Source organism: Artemia franciscana, chromosome 3 (genome assembly GCF_032884065.1).
Source record: "Artemia franciscana chromosome 3, ASM3288406v1, whole genome shotgun sequence".
Lineage (NCBI taxonomy): Eukaryota > Metazoa > Arthropoda > Branchiopoda > Anostraca > Artemiidae > Artemia > Artemia franciscana.
This window is the reverse complement of record NC_088865.1, coordinates 11,405,416-11,427,719: the sequence shown is the minus strand read 5'-3', so window position 1 is coordinate 11,427,719 and position 22,304 is coordinate 11,405,416. Positions and strand designations below refer to the sequence as shown.

Sequence of the window (22,304 nt, the reverse complement as noted above, 5' to 3'; positions counted from 1 at the left end):
TTTATATTCCCTGTGTCCCAGTCGTCATTTGTTTCCCGGTGTCCCGGTCTGTATAAACATTTGTTTTTGAATTGGTATATGATGAAATAAATTTTTGTGTTTTTCCCCTTTTTTTCTTTTTAGTTTTTTTTTGGTTTTTACTTTTTTTAGTTTTATTTAGTTTTTTTTCTTTTTTTTTCTTTCTTTTTGTAGTTTTTACCTTTTTATTTTTTTTATTTTTATTTTTTTTTAGTTTAGGTTTTCTCCTTTATTTTTCAGTTTTTTCCTTTTTTTATTTTTTTTCTTTTTTAGTTTTTTTAGTTTTTTAGCTTTTTTATTAGTTTTTAGTTTTTTTTCTTTTTATTTTTTGTAGTTTTTACCTTTTTTTAGTTTTTTTTAGTTTTTTTTTTACTTATGTCCTGGTCGTCATTTATACTCCCTGTGTCCCGGTCGTCATTTGTGTCCCGGTGCTTTGTTGATGGTGATTGCTAATCGAACATTCCTTGTGTCCCGGTCGCTTTCTCTTTGAGTGTCCCGGTCGTCATTTATATTCGCTATGTCCCGGTGTCCCGGTCGTCATTTGTGTCCCGATGTCCCGGTCTGTAATTTCGTCAGTCGAAAACATGACGTCAGTCGACACACGAACATGACGTCACTCGACAGACACACACACACACAGACAACTTATTTATATATATACATATATATATATATATATATATATATATATATATATATATATATATATATATATATATATATATATATATATATATATATATTGTATGTTTATGTAACCGTTAGCATAGCTGTTTGTGTATCACAATATTTCTTCCTAGAGATCTGTTGGGTTACGAGTGATCTAATAATTTAAAAGATGTGAAAGGTGTTTTTAACGTTTCCATTGGGGTCTAAAAAGCACATTTGGCTATATAAATATGGCTAAAAATCACCTTCAGGGGTCTGTGGTGGTTGTGACGCTAAATTGATTTTGTGATAAATCTGTCCGTGTATTTTAAGCCTGAAAACATTTCGACTATTTTTGGTTCGATCATTGCCTACATTGAATGAAGCTAAAGCAAAAGATGAGTTCCTGTTTCGTATTTGTTTGGGGAACTCTTTAGAGAGAAAGGAGTGTCCTATAGCAGGCAAAACAAGTTTATTTGGAAGTTGTTGATGCAGGAGTGCAATTCGGCCAAGCAGGCAGCAGTCCCCAAGTAAATCATCTTTGTTGGCTACTTTTCCTGTAGGACAATGGAGCACTCCACAGTGAATACATACAGGGTTGAAGGGTCCAAATGACTTTTAAATAAGACTTGCGTAGTTTACGGCATCTTTTATGTTTTTACTGGGTTTTATGCCACACTTTTGTTGGCATGGAAGCTGTTCTTTTAACATAATATTTTTTCGGTACTTGTGTTCATAATTGTGCACACTCGAGAGATGAAATTACGTCAATCCTAATGAAATATACCAAATATAATGACAATATAACACTTTAGAAAAAGATTTGAGCTACATTTTAGCACATTGGGGGGGGGAGGAGGATGGGGAGAGTAAAGTATATCAGTTCTTCATGAAGTAAGAATTATTTTCTAACTTCACGCTGTCCAAATACTTTATCTCTACCTCCCGCAATGTGCAAATCCAATGTATTCTGTCATCCGTCATTTGTTTTCCACTGAGTGTAAGCTAATTGTGTCTTAATAATGACAGATAAAACCGGTTTGGTCAGTTACCATTAGGTACCCCTTTTTTTCTGTACTTTCATTTTTAACTTATTCTGATTTTCGCTTTCCTTTAACAGCACAGTTCTTTGTTCTTCACTGTCATTTTGAACACTCTTGATACTTGCTTTAGCTTGTTTGCTAGTTCTACAATTCTTTGTTCTTCACTTACATCTTTGGCAAGTTCTGATTCCCGCTTCCCGCTGTTGCTTGTAATTTTCGCTGCTGATTATCTTCTAACTGCATACTTCTTTGTTCTCGCGGTCTTATATCTTCTAACCACACATTTCTCTGTTCTTTATTTTCATGTTGATTCATTCTAATCCTCATTGTCAGTCATATGTCTTGTAACCGCATGTTTTTTGTTTTTCACTTTTGTTCATGAGACGTTGTGATTCTTGCTGTCACCGATCTTTTAACTGCATATTTCTATATTCTTCAATTTCGATTTTGCCTTGTTCTATTTGGGTTTCGCTAATATTTAAATTACAATTCTCTTTGATCTTTATTTTCGTTTATCATTGCTCTTGATATTTTTTTCAGTGCCTTTTGCCTTAGTTGCGTGGATTGGTTTTGTTATTTTTGATGGCCTAGGTTGTTGATGAACACCCATCGAACATTTATATTTTTCAGGTTGTTCCCATGGTCTTGTCTCATTCTATGGTCCACTTTGTTCATTTGTGTCTTAGATATTATGAAACTGCTGAAAATGCCTTTTAAAATTTACATCAACGAATATGGGCAAATACATTTACATATGTCAAATTTTTGTCCCGCAAATGCTTCTAAAACGGTTTTAGAATCGATTTTCCTTGCGTCTTCACTTTCAGTCAACATGATTGCTAAACTGTTTCGTCTATCCTGATTTACTATTGATATCACATAGTTTTTTTTCTTTTTATTGGTTTTAGTCTGGAAAGTGATCTCTCTAGAAGCAACGCTTACTGGAATTGTTATGAGCATTCCAGAATTTCGGAAATCAATTTTTCATTTTGATGATGGCGCGGGGCCCGATCGGGCCCAATCGTTCCAATAGCCCTTATCCCGGCTCTGATTTTAATAGTAGCAGTAGTAGTAATAGTAGAAGTTGCAGCAAAAGTGTTTGTAATATTAGTAGCCCTGGGGGTTTCAACTTAATACCCTTTGCTGTTGCTGGGATATTGCCAATACAACCCATTGAAAACTCATGTACATAGTGTGTTTCATTTCATTTCAGTGCTACCCTCGCCGATCTTGCGAAATTTTTAACTAATACCTTTAGCATTAGTAATAGTAGTAGTGACAGCAGTAGTGCTATTAGTCGTAAGCAGTAATAGTATTCACATTGTACCTTTTTGGTCTAGTTTAACATCCCTTTCTTATGCCCTGATAGTTTCAACTTAATGCTTTAAGTTGTTTCTGAAATGTTACTGACACCTCGTGTATACTACCTACGTTTAAATAATCTGTTTTATTTCTGCCCAACTTTCCCCTCAACATTCCCTAAAAGTTCCTGATTAATACCATTAGCCATAGTAATATTACTAACAACAGCAGCAGTAGCACTACTACTACTACTAGTATGCACATAGGGCATCTTTATTACTAAACATACCCATCAATACCCTGAAAGCTCCGACCTAATACTTCAAACCGCGGATGTCCAATCTTTCATTATAGTGGGCTGCATTGTCACTTAGAATAAATCAATGGACCGCAGAACCTATTAAATTTCAAGAAAAATGGGTACATAAAGAAAAATTAAGAGCCATTAATTTCATCTTTAAAAATAGGAACAAATAACACACAAAGAAAAAGACACAAAATTAGTGTATTTTGCACGAAGGCTACTTGGAGTAAAAATTCCTAGCGGACCGCAAAAAATCTCATGTGGGCTGGGCTGTAGATTGGATATAGCTGCTCTTAGCCGTTCTCAAGATACTGCTTGTGGCCTTTTGACAGTCTGCATACGCGCAGAATTTTTTAATTTAATTCAACATAACCGTCAGTATTTCTTGAAAGTCTGCTCTTAATACCCTTAGCTTTATTTTAGCAGTTATTTTTGTCAGTCAGAAATGAAACAATAGTAGTTAAAATATTTGATCTTCTTATTTGTGTGTTTTGTTTTTGTGTCCCTGTGTCTGGGATGGCCTCCCACGCCCCTCCTGCCCGATATTTATTTATTTACTTATCCTTATTACTTCTCTTATGAGTTTTTTTTTCTATTTTGTTTGTCTTTTGCCGTGTTAAATTTTGGAATCATTATTATGATAAGATGTTGATGTTTTTTTTATGTTTTTGCACTGTCCCAGCCTTACGAGCTCTGCTCTCTGTTGGGGCATAATATTGTTTTTGTATTTTAAGTTGAATAAAGAAAAAGCTGAAGTTGAAGAAGCAGTAGTAGTAGTATGCATACAATACCTTTTGGTTGGTTTAACATCTCCCTCAACATGCACTGAAATTTTCTGCTTAATACTCGAAGCTGTTCCTAAGATATAGTTGTTACGACCTTTTAATAACTTGAAATTCTACATAACGTGCATTAATTTAGTTCAATTCACTATCCTCTTTATCATTCTCTGAAAGTTTCACCATCATACCCATAGCTTCAGTAGCACTAGCAGCAGTCGTCATTGTAGCAGCTGCAGCAGAAGTACTCGTTGCCGTAGCAGTTGTAGTAGTAGCAATAGCACCAACACGCACAGAGTGTCTTGGTTAGTTCAATATCCCCTCCTGAACAAGGCCTTGGTCAATTGATCCCTTAAATTTTCAATTTAATACCCTCAGTCATTCTTAATTTTCTCTTGTTTGACAACCAGAATGCCCGTAACATGTTTTGATTGATGACCTTTTGAACACCAAAGGTCAAACATGTCGTCTCTCCCAATTACAAATATTATGTTTCAGCAACTGGCTTTTGACAACTTGCAAGCATAGTGTATTTCGATTTAGTTCAAAATCCTTGAAAGTTTCACCTTCCTACCCTTTGCATCATTAGTAGTAGTCGTATAACAGCGATAACAGGAGCAGAAGTAGCAGCATTTGTAGTAGTAACAGTGAGCACAGAGTGCCTTGTAGTTTCCTCAACCTTCCTCTCAACATGCCTGGAAAGTTTCAAATTAATATTCTGAGCTGTTCCTGAGTAATTGTTCATTCACCTTTTTGGCAACCTGAATGCACACCGTGTATTTTGGTTTAATCTAACATCCTCCTAAATATTCCCTGAAAGTTCTACCTTATTATACTTAATCTCATCAGATGTAGTAGTTGTAGCATTTGTAATAGTAGCAATAGTGGTAATATGCCTTAGTAGCTTTTGGATAGTTCAACATCTTCTTCAACATACCCTGAAAGTTTAAACTCTCTGTTCTTAGCTGTTCGTAAGATGTTGCTGTTGTGTCCTTTTGAAAATTTACATGCATATAGTTTGTTTTGATTTAATTGAAACTCCCCCTAAATATTCCGTTAAAGTTTCACCTTAATACCATTAGCCTCACTTATGCCAATAGTCTTTGCAGTAGTATGTTCATAATACTTTTTGATTAGTTCAGAATCCACCTCAGCATAACCTGAAAGTTTCAACTTGATAATCTCTGCCGTTCCTGATATATTGCTGGTACACCCTTTTGAGAATCTTAATACTTGTTGGGTGTTTTGATTTAATTCAACATCCCCCTCTCGTTTTTTTTTCATCCTAATACCCTTAGTTTCAGTAGTTATTATAATTGTGGTAGTTGTAGCACTAGCAGAAGTATACGTATAACACCTTTTTTTTTTCAACATCCCTTTCAACACAAACTGAAAGATTCAACTTATTTCCGTAACCAGTTCCTTGACCATAGTTCAACACTGTCTCAACATTCCCTGAAGTTTTCACCTTAATACTGTTAGTGGTTGCAGTAGTAATAGTAGTTGCAGCAGTAGTCATAGAAATAGCGGTAGGACCATGCAAATATTTGTCTTTTGGGTAGTTCAACATCCCATTTAATAAGGTATGTAACTTTCAACTTCATGCTCCAAGTCGCTCCTAAGATATTGCTGATACGCCTGCATGCACAGAGTCTGTTTTGATTCATTTCAACTTCTCCCTCAATATTCCCCGAAATTTTCCTCTTCATATCCTTAGCCTGAGTTGTAGCAGTAGTCACAGTAATAGTAGTAGTAGTGTTACTGCTAGTAGTAAGTGCTAATAGTAGTAGCTGTAGTGGTAGAAGACCGTTTCCTTTTGGTCAGTTAAACATTCTCCTCATGAAGCCCTGGAAGTTACAATTTAATACTATAAGACGTTGCTATGATATTGTTGTTATGCCCTTCTGATAAGCTGTATGTGAATGGTGAGTTTGAATTTAGATCGACTTCCCCTTCAATATTTCCTAAGATTTTCACCTTAACACTCTTAACCTTAGAATTAGATGCAGTAGAAGTAGTATTGGTGTGCTCATATTGCCTTTTGGTTAATTGATCTTCCTTCAACGTATTCCCAAGAACTTTCAACGGGATATCCTAAGCCATGCCTGGAAAACACCATTTTGAAATTTTATATAAACATAAAGTTGCTGATTTAATTCAACACTCCCTCTCAACACTCACTTAAATATACACTTCCATACCTTTTTAGTAGTTGTAGTATCAAATTAGTAGGCTTAGTAGTAATAGCATACATATTGTCTAATGATCAGTTGAACTCTCCCCTCATCATGCCCTGGAAGTTTCAGCTTGTTACGGTAAACTCTTGCTAGGATATTGCTGATTCGCCCTTTTGACAATTTGTATGCGCACATTAAGTTTCGTTTTAATTCAACTTTCTTCTCAACCTCTTCTAAAATTTTCACCCCAATATCCTTAGTCTTAGTAGTAGTCGCTATAGTAGCAGTAGTTGTAGTAGTAGTAGTAATAGTATTAGAAGTGTCAGCGTGCAGATATTGCCTTTCTGGTCCATTGATTATCCCCCTCAACATTCCCTATAAGTTCTAATTTAATACTGCGGATACGGAAATTGAGAAAATATTCAAGTTGCTGAATTTTAAAAACGATATAGGATATAACTCAGTTATAAGTGTCTTACCTCAGTTATAAATAGGTCGTTATTATGTAAAAAAGAAAAATTTGGGTTTAATCAGCGTTGTACACAGACTGTCTATAGTAATTACCGTTGTACATAGACTGTGTTTAGTAGTATTAGTCTTAGTTGTAGTAGCATAACTAGTATGCACATATTGTCTATTGATCAGTTGAACCCTCCCCTCATCATGCCCTGGAAGTTACTGTGTACTGTGCTGAAGATGCAGTTTTTTGTCAAAATATTGGTTTTATTCTCTACAGTTCCTCTGATATGCTGCTGGTTTTCATTGACAAGATCACTTGACTTTTTGGAGGCGTTTCTCCCTTTTTTCGAAAATTGGGGTATTTTGTCAGGCTCGTAGGTATTAATGAGTAAGTATAGAAAACAATCAAGTAAAAGCGGAGCTACATTAAAACTAAAGATGAGTCAAAGTTAAATCATATAATTTCATTGAAATTTTAAGCGAACAGAAATTTAAATGTCAAACACGAAAAAAATCACCACGAAAGTGACTAGGGCTAACATCCTTTATTACTTTTACATATTTGAGATTCAAATGGGTTGTTCACCAGTGTGTGTTCTCATATGTGTAGCCAAATTGGAATTGGAAGAAAATTTCCTTTTACACGCTGTGAATTCATAGAGTTTTTCTTCATTGTGAGTTCTCATGTGCTTAAGCAAATTGGAATTTGAAGAAAATTTCTTTTTGCACGCCTCACATTCCAGTAGATTTCCACCAGCGTGTCTTCTCACATGTTCATTAAAATATGCCTTATGATGAAATTTCTTTTTGCATACTTTACACTCATGCAGATTTTCACCAGTATGGGTTCTCATATGTAAATTCAAGTTCCGTCTCCGTAAAAATTTCTTTGTGCATACTTGGCACACTGCTACTCGCTTCTTGTTGTATTTTTCATGCATCAAGGTACAAGTTTTACTATCTACTTCTGGTGTCCCGACATTTATCTGGGTTTGTTGTTTGATGCCCATATGATCATTTGAGCATTGATACGGATTGAATTCCTTCTTTAAGTCCTGTAGTATGTCATCTTGGCTTGTAAAATTCGGCGTTCCGCTCAGTAGCTGTGAATCCTGGTCAATAACAAAGTTTCCATTAGGTACCCTCTCTAAGGGAAGAATAGTCTCGACATCCAGTTGTATCTCTTCTTGGTTTGTAAAATCGGTCGTTCCACCCTTAAGCTGCGATTCTGGGTCAATGACACTGTTTCCACAACTTAGAGCTATATCACTGAATATATAATGTCGGCTGTTTATATTCATGCTTGATATTTTTTTAATACTTATGTAACTGTTTCTGTTTCAAATAGTGACTAACACATCTTCCAGGAAAACGCATGTTTTATACTATGAATGACGTCATTGAAGCAGATTATGATGTGATTTTTGATGTCATGTCGTTTACCAATGCAACACGAGTGCAGTCTTTTATATTAGCACATGACGTCATTACAACACTGATATATATTTTCAGGCCAGAAAATCCCAGGATATATGGCGCAAAACCCAGTACAAACTTACAAAGATATCGAAAACAATGCGACTGTTTATTACAAGTTATTTGAACCCTTCTATGTTCTTTGTCATCCTTAGGGAGCCCTCCATTTCTCGAGGAAAAGAGAAGCAAACAAAACTGACTCACTTGGAGTTTGTTATTTACAACGAGAATCAATATATACAAGCCTATTACATGCCGAGTGACGGGGCCTGGCTTCTAAATCGGCTATATATTTGTGACATTTATTTGCAACTAAAATGAATTATTCCGGATTGAACCCGCTACAACCCAGATTCGTTCCTTACTATTAGCTGCATGTACAACTAAGCCAACAGTAGAAGCAGTTACAACGTTGTGGGGACATTTTCTTCGCCCTTTGGCTTTTCTTCTTAATTTGATAAGTTTTCCATTTCCTTGTTTTTGTTTTCCTGTTTTCCAGGCTTTCTTATTGTGGGATCTTCTCCATTTGAAAGAATTGTTTTTTTTTCGGCTTTTAAACAAAGCTCTAGGATTTTGAAACCAATTTTTATGTTTGTACAAAAGGTGGGGTAGCGTTTTCCTTGTCCTTTGGCCTTTCGCAAAGGACAATATGTTACCGCGAATTCCCGAAATTGGCGAATGTCAAAATTCACCGTTGAACTTTCCTGAATGTTAAATAATAAACATCTTTGTTGAAAATCTTTGAACTTTGGGAATTTAGATAGCGAAAAGAGCTCCCGATTTCAGACTGATTTTAAGACTTCTGTTTAGATTTGTGGCTGCTGTGGCAAAAGTTGTCATACATATTATACATTTTGAAGCGGATGAGCAAAAATTTGAGTTTTCTGCACCAAAGATCAATACGATTTCTGAAAATTCGAAAACCCAAAAATCAATTTCTTCCTGAGTTGGTAGTCTTCGTCAAATCCCCTGGGTTCAGTCTACTGACAGCGAAAGTTATATATGAATCAGAGGAAATCAACTTTTGGTCCATTTCGATGTGTCAATGAGCGATTCATTTCTCGTTGTTGCTTATCTTGTAATCGTTTTTTTTTTTTTTTTTTTTTTTTTTTTTTTTTTTTTTTTTTTTTTTTTTTTTTTTTTTTTTTTTTTACCATTTCTACAGATATTTTCAACGGGATATAAAATTGTAGGTTTAGAAAACATGAAGGGGTTAGTTATAAAAATCCGGTTTGTGGATTTTCCCGCTGTTGAATTTCCCTATTGACTCGGGGGGAGGGGGTCTGGTTTTATTAAAAGGGATTTGTTATAAAAATTTGAAATCTATGATAGCATAACAGCCTCCGACAAAAAGCTAACAAAAAGAAAAAATAATAAAAAGCAACTGCAAAGGAAAAACAGAAAAAAAAAAAAAAAAATGAAATACGCTGCTAAAAGCCTTGCAAAAATTAAAAAGCTACAGTCTGCAAGGGTCCTCTGTGGGGAGGGGAGGTCCAGGTTTGGCTTTATACTGCAATTTTACCAGTGGAAAAAAAAGTTAGCAGATATAATATATATCTTAGTTAATATATATCTCACTAGGTTATATAATTATACTAGCTGTGGGGGTGTCCCAACTGTGAATATATATATATATATATATATATATATATATATATATATATATATATATATATATATATATATATATATATATATATATGGGTTTTTAACTACGTAAAACATGCGAATATACAACATTCTTCGATGTCCCATTGTCTGTGCATATAAATAGATTGTCAGGTTTACTAACTCTTGAACATGCAACATATAATTGTCCATGGGAAAAACAATCCGTATTCAGATCTATACCTCATTATTCTAATGATGTGTCCCTGTGTCCCGGTCGTCATTTATATTCCCTGTGTCCCGGTCGTCATTTGTGTCCCGGTGTCCCGGTATGTAATTTCATCAGTTGACAAACATGACGTCAGTCGACAAACAACTTCATGGCGCATACAGCTCAATCCTTATAATGACGTCAGTCGACAAACATGACGTCAGTTGACACACACACACACAGACAACTTATTTATATATATATAGATATAACCTTATATAATATAAATAGTAGCAGAGGAAAACTAGTTTCAAAGGTAAAAAAATCTTTTTACTTCAAATAGCAAGCAAAACATATTCAATATATTATCACCTAATCAGTAAAAAATGTAAGATATAGGCTCATGTCTCAAGGATTCGACACTTAATTTTAATTAAGTGTTTAAATTATTTTCACCTTAACACTCTTAACCTTAGAATTAGATGCAGTAGAAGTAGTAGTTAGAGTAGCACTAGTAGTAGCAGTCGTAGTAGTTTTAGTAGTGGCGTGCACATATTGCCTTTTGGTTAATTGATCTTCCTTCAAAGTATTCCCAAAAATTTTCAAAGGGATATCCTAAGCCATGCCTGAAAACACCATTTTGAAGTTTTATATACACATAAAGTTGCTGATTTAGTTCAACAATCCCTCTCAACACTCACTTAAATATTCACTTCCATACCTTTAGCCTAAGCAGTGGTAGCATCAAATTAGTAGGCTTAGTAGTAGTAGCATAATTAGTATGCACATATTGTCTACTGATCTGTTAAACCCTCCCTTTCATCATGCCCTGGAAGTTTCAGCTTGTTACGGCAAACTTTTGCTAAGATATTGCTGATTCGCCCTTTTGACAATCTGTGTGCGCATATTAAGTTTCGTTTTAATTCAACTTTCTTCTCAACCTCTTCTAAAATTTTCACCCCAATATCCTTAGTCTTAGTAGTACTCGCTATGGTAGCAGTAGTAATATTGCCTTTCAGGTCCATTGATTATCCCCCTCATTCTGGAAAATTCAAAAACCCAAAAATCAACTTTCTTCCTGAGTTGATAGTCTTCGTCAGAACCCCCTAGGTTCCGTCTACTGACATTGAAAGTTAATTATCAATCAGAGGAAATCAACTTTTAGTCCATTTCGGGGTGTCAATGACCGATTCAGCTATCACGTTTGTTTTTGAATCGTTTTAATTCTCGTTGTCGCTTATCTTCTAGTCGTATATTTTTTGGTTCCTTATTTGTTTTTTTTTTATCATTCTTCAGATATTTTTTCAATACCATGTACCTTAGCTGCTTGGATTGGTTTTGTCATATTTGATGGTCTAGGTTATTTGTTTGTCCTTTATGTATTACTAAGAACCTCCGCTCTTTACACCATAGTTTGACTTTTTGTTCCAATGCATAGAACAGCTGCTCTTACACAAGGGCCGTTAATATGGAAAAAGAAGTATTTTTAAACCAGTATAAAGCTTTAGCGTAGAGATAGGGGGTGTCAGGTGGGGCGCCCTGCCTCATATACTAAGTAACTTAGATTCGTTTGAAGCTCTACTGTTTCTTCTCACTCTTGGTTGAAAAAAAGCTTATTTCTTCGTAATTAAATTATTAGGGTAATTGTAGATTTCTTGGCTAGCTGTGCCCGGTAGGCTACGGTAGTCAGCCAGCAGCTGCTTCTTCATATAGGCACAATTATCTTCTTCCGAAACATTATTGCATTCAATTTTCTCTAGTTCATCATTTAATGTCTATGAATTTTCCGCAATTCATGTTGGGATAGTGTTCGATGGATACAGGTGCGACCTTAAACCGGTCTTTGGGGCTACTTGCAAGGGAAGCCCGTATCATGATTCTATCTCTTCAGAAGATGGGATGTTCCCGGTACCATATAGTAGAGAGCGTGATAGCGCAAATGACGTTCTGGTCTTTAAAAGGCATGGTGAGAGGTTTTGTCTATTTATGGTAGTTTTACGTTTGAATTACCATTTGATTTTGTTTCTACGCGTCTTAGGTTTAATATAGCTCTTTTCTATTGCATGAATACTTTTTTTTCGAAATGTTTTTTTTTGTTTTTAATTAATCCATAAAAGAAGAAACAGAACCTGATGGGGTCTGTATATTTCTCCAAAGTGTTTTCGTGATTGAAGTTACAATTCCTTGAAAAAGTGATTCAAAAACAACCTTTTCATCCATGTCACTTGGTTATTTAAACAAACTGTGTATTCACCTATGTAGGTATCTGAACCTCTTCATTTTCTATTTTTTCGGTTTTTGAAATCTGATGAGTACCAGAATATCCAGCTGTCTTAATATCGAGCTGTCAAGACAGAATATCCATTCTGTCTTGACAGGAATGTTTTGTAAAGTCCAAGAATATCAGGTTGTACTTTCAAATATGCAGTCATTTGTATTGAATGAGGGCGGATTGTGTCTATAGTTTGGTAAAAGATACCTTGTTCGGCTTGGGAACGGATTAAATAGGAGTGTTCTATAAAGTTTTGGATAGGAGGGGCAAACGAGTTTTTCTTGTCCTCCCAAAACAGACTGCACTAGAGTGCTTTTTTAAGCCTGTCGTCTGACAGGCTCTTTGGTTAGCATATAGTTATCTGTTAACTACTTCCAGACTTCAACTTTGGGAGGCCACTTCACTGCCATTAGCTCTAGTCCTTCTTCAACGCCAGATACTGAGACAACTGTCTCTTCAGATCGTGAATTTGATGATATAAGTGCAGCTGCTCCCCCTGAGGACGACGAGCCAGTTCCACCTCCTATTGCCACCAGACCTGAAAAGACCAAATCAATTGTAAGTATCTTTTAATTACATCTATTTACGTTTGTAATAAATGCGACAGTGGCCCTATGTGTGGAGAGATTGCATCATTTTCTGGGAGAATGTAGGGAGCTGCACTTGGAGGTTGTGGGAGAGATTAGATTTTGGAAAGTTTTAAAAGTTGGAGTTACTTAAATATAAACAATATTGGAAAGTTCGTCCGGGTAGTGTACGTTTTGTTCCTGCATATTTTCGCTTGTTTTGTGTATGTCGCCATGGCCGAATTGAGATTTCGTATGAATAAGTCTATCTATCTATCTATGCAACGAATTACGGTGATTTTGAAAGTCTTTAAGATTGGTAAACGTTCTTCAATATTAATTTTACCAATTTGTAGTTTCTAAAATTTGACCATGCTTATCCATTTGATCTTAATTATTGCTCAGTATTAACAGCTTCTCTCCTCCTAATTAGAAAATTAGGCCACTGATAATACTGATTACCACCCATTTTCCTGGATTAGTGAAATTCCAATGTATTGGAATGGAGATCTACTCGTATTTTTGATCATTAATATTTGTTTTAAGCTTGACTTCCTGATTGGTTTTAGTTATTTTTTTTTTTTACGTTTCATTTATTTAATTTGAGTTTGTGTTCCTTTTAAGTTTGACTTATTATGATTATTTATATTCATTTTAAGTTTAATTGTCGCCCTCTAGTTATGTACTATCTTTTTTAGAGAATTTCTTTCTTTCAATTAAATTCCTGCTATTTTTTCAATTTATATCCTTTAATTATTTATTCAGAATTTTTTTAATTCGGGAAAAATACAAAACATGCACAGCGTCGTCCTTCGGCCCGTCGTCCCTTATATCAAATGTCAATATTTTAAGTCAATAGTCAATATAAATCTCATAAATAGTTAAATAGTCAAGTAAATTTCAATAGCTATATCAAGATATCAAATGTTGATATCTAGATGATTTTCTCCGTATCAAAAGAGACCGCAACACAGAAAGGGGCTGTGTCCTCCTTTTAGCGCCTAAGCACAAGTAGTTGGCCCAAATTTGACCTTTCGTTCGCTTTCAACAGTAAATTTTTCCGATTTCGACTTCCACCAAAACAAACTTGTACATGCTTTTTAGTTTCGTCCCAAAAATATATAATTCTGCAATTTTTCAATATTATTTCATGGGGGGAATAATCTTGCCGGGGAGAGAATCCCCACAACTACCATAATAAATATTACCTTAATTACCTTAATTCGCACTTCAGAGCGATAAGGTCCAATGGATCTGTGTTGCTCTGTGAGTGATGATGACTGACATCTGTTACTGATCTGGATCTTGCCAGCAGTATTTCCAGTTCCTGCATGACCACTCGCTATCCAGTGACTTCTTGAAAGTTATAGATGTGGTTGCTGACACTGTAGACTCGGAGAGGGAATTCCAGTCGTTGACAATTCTTTCGGAGAAGAAGTTTTGACCCATTCTTGTGTTCACATGGCTTTAAGGAAGTTTCTTTGAATGTCCTCTTGTATGGGATTGGTAGGACATATTCAGGTTGAGGAGACTAGATGTGGCATTAGAGAGTCTATGGGGAAGCAGCATGTCACCTCGTCTGCGGCGGTACACCAGAGTGGGTAATTTGAGTTTTTTTAGTCTTTCATCGTAGGGGAGGTCTTTCAACCCATTTATAACCTTGGTGGCACGCCTCTGCTCGCCCTCAAGAAGTCTCGTGTCGCCTTTATATTGGGGAGCGGCTATGCAGTTTCCAAAGTCAAGGTTCGGTCTTATGATGACCTTATAAAGTTTAAGAAAGAATTTGGGTGATCTGCTTGTAATAGATCTCTTGAGTAGGCCAAGTCCTGTATTAGATTTAAAAACCACCTTTCTTATATGGGAGTGGAACTTGAGCTGATTATCAACGAGTACACCTAAGTCCCTTCCTTCATTGTGGGTTTGAAGATCAATCCTTGTTCGCTTCTCAGGATCCCACATTGAGTACACTGCGTTTTCATTCTTTGGTCCTAAGTGCAAGACGCAGCATTTGCTGATGTTGAATGACAGTAGCCACTCTTCAGCCTACTCGTTGATATTGCGCTGACTTTTTCAAAAATAGCTGCCCTGGTTCGTAAAATACTATGATTTTCTTTTCTGATGTGATATTCTTTTCTGTGGTTGCTAAGTATTCCTTTTGTTGAAAATTTATATTAATTAATGTAACAGTAGCCTAGGAGCAAAAAAAAATCCAGCTTCACACACTGAATAAACACTTCAAATTACAAATTAAAAACACTATTGAAATGGAAAAATAGTCGGTAAATTCAATATAGTAAGTGAGAAACAAAAGACGGTGCGTAGGCTACATTCACAATCCGCCAGTGGTCAACAGTGCCTACAGTCCATCTTCAAATCCTTTCGTAAACATTGTGTTCAGCCCTTTCGCGCCCCTGACTTCTCCTTAGGTGGGATTATTGCCCAATTCTAAATCTCAACAAACTATTTGTAAATTTCAGACTTGGAGTTTGCCTATTAAGCAAAGGCTAGCTATCCAAGTGAGGGTTTAGGGGGTAAACTCTGATATCAGATATGAGGCTAATTTCGCAGTGTAGATTTCAAATGATTTTTATAGTTATCAATCATAAACTTAATGCTAATATAAAAATGGAGGAGTCTGAAATCTAAAATATGAAGTTCGAAGTTCGAAAGCAGTTTTGATTTTCTCCCAAGTAGAGCCCAGTTAATCAGAAGCCAAAGAATGTGTTTAGAATAGTAAGGGTGATGTGTTTCAACTGCTCAGAATGTTGAAAAAGAGGATGTTGTGTTTTAAATGTTTTCAACACATTTTGATGATGTAAATAACATTTCGATGCGTTTAAACTAATTTTTTATTTCAACTAGTAACAGCGATGGCCACGAGTGGACTGTGAAAGTATTTTCCTGACAGGGGAATACGCAATTAAACGGTTGAAATCCAATGCCATTAGCTGAGTAAGATTCATGATTCGTTTATTTAAAACAGCTTTCAGAGTATTGGCAAAAGCCTGAACTAAATTATGCTATCTCTTATTGAAAAGCGCAGGAATAAAAATACAGAAAAAACAAAACACTAAGCCTGATTAATGACGCAAAACAGAATAAAAGAATTGCTTTCTGGTGATGGCTAAAGAGAATTGCTGAACTTCAGCGTCTAGACTTTTTGCGTCAAGCGGGCAATGCCATCTAAGCTTTTTGAGTACGCCGACTTTGAGTTTAACGGAGAAAGATGACGCTGCGACTAAGCAAAATGAATTAGGCTTGTGTAATTTGTAACCATGATAGCTTTAAAAAATTTAAAATAAGTTGATCATGTGTGTGACATTTTGTGTGATTATGTGAATCTTATGGTTTTATTTGCCTTTTGGTTTTTGTTTTCTTTTTGTAGTTGTTATGCTATTTCACAGTTATTATTATATACCCTGTTATGCGAGTTAGTATCATGTGGTATTATTTTGTATTATTTGTTGTTTTTGCCATGGCCCCTAAGTGGCTTTTGTTGCAATAAATATTTATATATCTATTACCTTTACGTATCGGATCGTGATAAGTGCACTCAATAAAGATTGGAGGGCTAATTCTTTGATTACTTGCACAATTTTAAAGAAAATGGCCGAAAGAATGTACAAAAAGGGTAAAATTGAAAGTGGCGCGCATGAGCTTCAACAGCGATGCAACGCCATTAAGTGTATAAAGTATGGAATTGTAATTCCGTAGGAATTTTGCAGATAATGTTATTGTATTGTATCAGATTAGTGACGCTTCTTGACTACTAAGGTCCCTGCGTCGGCCCTGCGGTGCATTACTGCAGCATGATTCGATCTCTGGGTCCCGTATTACCAAGCTAAGGTCAAACCCACTGCGCCACCACAGGACGGAGATAATGTTAAGATTAATCAGAAACAAAAGTTGAATGCATCTAAGGGTCCTTGTAACGTCATTTTGGGGATGATAGAACGTAATAGATGCACAAGAAAGATCACAAAGGGAAATGACATCAAGTAACACTTTAGTTACAGATGGAATTGTTCTCGCGATAAGATTTTCGCTTTACAATAAATCTCTGGAATTAGCATCAGAAAAGAGGAAAAACTTGACATCCGTATAATTTGGGGATTGGACAGGCCATAGGATCAAATAGCAATAAAGTGTGGTCAGAATTGAACCAGGAAAATTTGTGTTCGAGTTTTTTTAGAGAGCATTCGTAATGTCACTTTAAAAATTCATTTACTGTTGGATTTATTTAATGTTAGATTACATATTAAATTTGAGGTCAATTCCCCCATAAAATTGGAATTTCCCGTCACTCTTAGTTCCTGCGCAATAATCTTTTCAATTGACCTCTAATGAGATTTAGGTATTTGGACAAAACAAAAGTGTGCAAATAACTCTTGTACAAATAATAGGTCCGAAAATTCTATTGTATTTTGATGTGTTGTCAATTGCTGGTGCGAAATTACGAACTGGATTACTAACTGGGCAACTACTATTTTAAAAGTTGCCACTTTTATGTTTGTATATTAGCTTCAAATCAATGATTAAAAACTAATTGGCCGATTTTGTTCACAGTATACTAAACCAGTCGAAGAAGAGGAAGACGATAAAATGAAAAGCTTAGCTACGTTAGACACTAATAAAAACTCGCCTCTTGCTAGTCCAGCAGTTCAACAGACAAACGAAAGGCAGAAGAAGAAGAAAATGACTGATGAAGAGATATTGGAAAAGCTTCGAATCATTGTTAGTGTGGGGGATCCTAATAGAAAGTACACAAAAATGGAAAAGATTGGACAAGGGTAAGTCATTTGCCTCTGATATTTCCCCTCCTCTCCTACCTTACAATGCAAAAACCCCCTTAAGTCTCAAATCATTGTAAAGCTATATAAATTCAAGCTGTGGCCTGGTTCGATCAGAATTTCGATGACGCGGTAATAAAAGCACAGAATTAGCTCAAAAACGAGCTATTTTCAAGACTGACTTGAGCAAAAACAAGCTAAGTCCCTATTCAGTGTCAAAACGAGTTAACTCCTCATTCTGGGAAAAATAGCTAAGTTCTAACTATTGCAAAAACAAGTCTACACTTGTCTACTTGATACAAAAACAAGCAAAGTCCCAATTCCCTGTAAATATAATCTATTTGTTGCCTGTGGAATGTCAATAACTGCAGTGTAAGCCCATGTGGAAACAGTTAAAGATCTTATTATGTGCAGATCAGCCAAAGTCCAAATTAAAGAAATTCAATGACATGTTTTTTAAAAGTCTTGAATCAGAACCAAAACGAGTTATGCCCGAGAGTGGACTGAGTCGCTACAAAAATGAGCAAACTGCTTATTCAATATAAAACTCAGTTAAGTCCTGGATTAGTAAAAAATTTCTGGTGCAAAACAAGGCAAATTTCTAATTTAGGGCAAGCACAAGTAAAGTAAGTTTCTGCCCCTGCAAGTCACTTGCAAGTCATGTTTGCAAGTTAAATAATAGTGACTCAATTTACTAATTACTGGGTATAAACCAAAAAAACATTTTGCGAGTTTACCCTTGGTCCTAGGCCACGCCCATGTATGGCCACGCCCTCGTGCAAATGCGTATTTATCGCAATATCAAACAAAAGAAGCCCTGCCTTTCGTTTTTTTTTGTCTTTTTAGAAATTATTCTGTGTGTTATTTATGTTTCCATTATGTTTCCTGTATTTTAATCGTGGTTTTTAAAACTTCATTAAGTCATTCTGGTGGAAATAAAAAAATATTAACTTCATAGGGCGTCGGGAACAGTATATACAGCGATTGAATCCTCCACTGGGATGGAAGTTGCTATTAAGCAGATGAACTTAAGTCAGCAGCCAAAGAAAGAGTTAATAATCAATGAAATTCTGGTGATGAGGGAGAATAAGCACCCAAATGTTGTCAACTATCTAGATTCTTATCTAGTCGTAGAAGAACTTTGGGTAAGTATATATTTTTAATTCTTTACTTTCTAGCATGCTAACTTCCCAAATGGTACTTAATCTTACTTGTTTAAGGAGGGAAAGGATCCCTAGATATTTCTTATAGTAAAATGAAAAACCTAGAGTTATAATTGTTTTTTTGTCAGGGGGTGGTGAGATTTGGAGGGCAAACCAAGATGCTCAGAATAGAAACTAGATAAAATTTGCCTTAAGGTGCTAGATTTGGAGGTCTCTCGAAGAATTTATTTGCGCATGTTTCAGGTTTTAATATTGCTCTATATTTTCTTTTAAAAGATAGAGCTCAAAATTGTCTATTTAAATTCTCATCTTGTCTAGGAAAAAATTTTGGTAAGTATCTATTGTTATTTGTTTCAAAGGTAAATATATCATATTAACTTTCCAGATCTCGGTTCTTAATCTAACTCGTTTGCAGGTGGGAGAGGGTCCCTAGGTTTCCCTGAGATACCATCTTGGTATCTTGTGGATGGTAAAAGGTTCAGGGTGAAAATCACGTTTTATATTTTTTACAACTGCCCCCTAGCGTTTTGGAAACTCTTGTATATTTAAGTTCGTTTTTATAATAGTTCTGGGTGCAATTTACTGTTATTGGGTGATTTCAACTTGAAGATCAAAAGTTATTAGTAAGAAGACATATGTATGATTTTATAAAAGGGGGAAATATAATGGTTGCAGCGATAAATGCCTCCTTTTGGAGGACGAACCACTGATCATAGAAACAAAAAAATTTATAAACCCGTTTTAAAAAAAAAGTGTCTAGTGAGAACAAACTGTCATTTGTAGCTGATGAAGGAATCCTAAAAGAAACGTAATCCTAATGGAAATCACACCATCAAATTTTGCATGTCTTAGGACCCTTGAACGATGGTTTTGATCGTCCTTCTAGAAAAATGTAGTTTTTTTTTCAAGGAAGGGGGGGGGGCTATAGCTGTTGTTTGTTTATTGTTGCTTTTCACGGGGGCTAATTTACCAAACTAGTTGTAATAGTATATTGGGAGGTGATTGATTTGAATAAAAAATTGAATTTCTGATCTTCATTTTGAGTTTATAAAAAGATTATGCTACGACCAAGTATCTTTCTTGGCCATTTTGAAGAGTAAAGCAATAATTCTGAGAACAGAGAGTATCGGACCAAAAGAGGGTCTAGCTGGAAAACATATGATAGCCGACCTTACTAATTTTGAAGAAGAATAAGTTTATTATTATTCAATACAATACAATACAAAATACAATTCAAAATGGAATTACAATTCACTTATTCCCCTTCGAAAGGCTCCATGGCCAGGGATACAAGGGGGGTAAAGTATAATTACAAAAAAGCTATATGTAGACCTCACAGTTTCAGACCACAAATTCTGTAAGGTGGCGTATTTCTCCCCAAATATTTACGTAATTCATACAAGATCAACCCTCATTGCTGGACTTACTTTACTGAATAGGTCAATATGAGACTGCAAAGGTCCACATCAGCTACTAGGGGGGATGTTAAAAGATCACCTCACTGCAAAGTGACGAATTCTGTAGGGGAGAGGGGGGCGAAACCACACGGGGGCGAAACCGTCCGTTGGACCTCTCGTCCAAAGTCTTTTAACTAATACATTCGGAAAATCGCTGCTAGATGCCATTCATGTAGCGCACATTAGGCGGAAGTTTTGAATATTTGATGCCAAAGACAACTGAGATAAGAGGTAAAGAAGTTTTTATATACTCTCTGGAAATTTTGACATCTAAAGTCCTCGTCAAATATTTTCCAAGCTATTTTAGCTACAGGTTCGTAAGTTAGAAGGATCATAAGAGGTATGTTTCCGGTATTTTCCTCATAATTTCCATCAAGGAATGTCGGGCGGTTTCCAAAAAAAAGGTAAATTTTCAAAATGGCGTCAATAAGGGGTGACTCCGGACAGTTTTTTGGGGGCGACTCCGGACACATTTCGAGGTGTCCGGTTTCACCCCTTGCTGATGGAAGTATCTCCGAGTCTGGAATTGGAAGTAGCTAGGGCTAGGAAATTACCAAATATTTCAATTTTATTATAGACTAGGATTAGGAACTTATTAAATTCAACTTTCAAAAAACAAAAACAATATTATGCCCCAGCAGAGAGCAGAGTTCGTAAGGCTGGGACAGTATAAATTCATAGAAAAACCACAACATCTCGTCATAAAAAACATACAACATACGAGTTAACAGAGGAGGTCACCCCAGCGTGAGAATCCCACAACAAACTATATATTAAAATCTATTATCCATCAATCCAGACACCCAGGCAAAGAACTATTTTTGAAGTATGTTTTCTCAACAAGTCTTAAATGAGAATTCATCTTTCCGATCAGCCGCGGAAGAATTTTCTTTGAAGAAGTCTACCCTTGTGGATGCCGTGAAACGCTACAAGAGTAGAATGCAAGATCTTGAGAAGGGTAGCCCAAGTGCAAACAATGATAATGACAGTGTTCAGGAGAGTTGCAAGTTCGTTTTTACTCCCAAACAAGAGAGAAATCTTGCTATATACCTCGACCACTGCTCAATATTGAAACACGGACTAAATCCAAATGCAACGAGAAAGTTAGCCTAACAATGGGCAACAACTCTGAAGCTCAAATTCCCACCAAGTTGGGAGCTGAATGAAGGAGCAGGATTTGACTGGTTTAAAGTATTTATGAAGTGTAATGCCACTTTGTCCATTAGAAAACCGGAAAATACAAGCCAGGCTTGTGCTGCCGGCTTCAATGCCACTGTAATTGGTGCCTTCTTTCGTAATCTTCAGAGACTGTATAGCAAGTTACAATTTCGTCCTGGTAGGATTTGGAATTGCGACGAAACAGGAGTACCCACAGTTTTTCAGGCTCCGAAGGTGATTGCTAAAAAGGGGGCAAAACAGGTGGCACAGACCGTGTCGGCAGAAAGAGGGGAAAATACCACAATGCTGTGCTTTGTGTCTGCAACTGGTCAGACTATTCCATCAGTGTTTGTTTTTCCAAGAGTCAAGGTTGCTGAGAAAATGTATCAAGATGGACCACCAGGATGCATTGGCTTAGCCCATCGCAGTGGATGGATGACCTCGGAAAATTTCGTTTGCTCATTGTAGCACTTCCAGAATGAACTTAAACCTAGCAAAGAGAATCCTGTTTTGCTCTTGTTCGACAATCATGAAAGACATATTTCAATTGAAGTAGTTTCCTTGTGCAAAGATAATGGCATTCATCTTCTGACCTTTCCTCTCCATTGCTCTCATCGCATTCAGCCCCTTGATGTTTCGGTTTATGCACCATTCAAACATGCCATCAGGGAGACATTGGAAGTGTCAGTGAACTTCAGACTGACGAAGAATTTTCTCCTGGAAATTTGTGCTTGTGAGGTTTAGGGCGAAAAAAACTCTGATAAACATCAAATTTTTGAACATCAAAACGTCAAAAACATCAAATTTCAAACATCAAAGATTACAACACTATGTTTGTGAGATTGAAGAAGTGAGTGGCAGATTAGCTAAAAT

At 36.0% G+C, this 22,304-nt stretch overlaps 1 protein-coding gene across 1 annotated transcript in view; it reads left to right on the top strand.

Moving 5' to 3' along the window:
• The window catches only part of LOC136024882 (serine/threonine-protein kinase PAK 3-like), a gene marked incomplete in the record, with an annotated part of 50,882 nt that overhangs the window by 27,197 nt on the left and 1,381 nt on the right, over positions 1-22,304 (top strand). Inside the window, 3 exon segments of the mRNA XM_065700413.1 lie at positions 12,676-12,855; positions 17,430-17,653; positions 18,612-18,798. Of these exon segments, the coding sequence (XP_065556485.1) occupies positions 12,676-12,855; positions 17,430-17,653; positions 18,612-18,798 (591 nt within the window).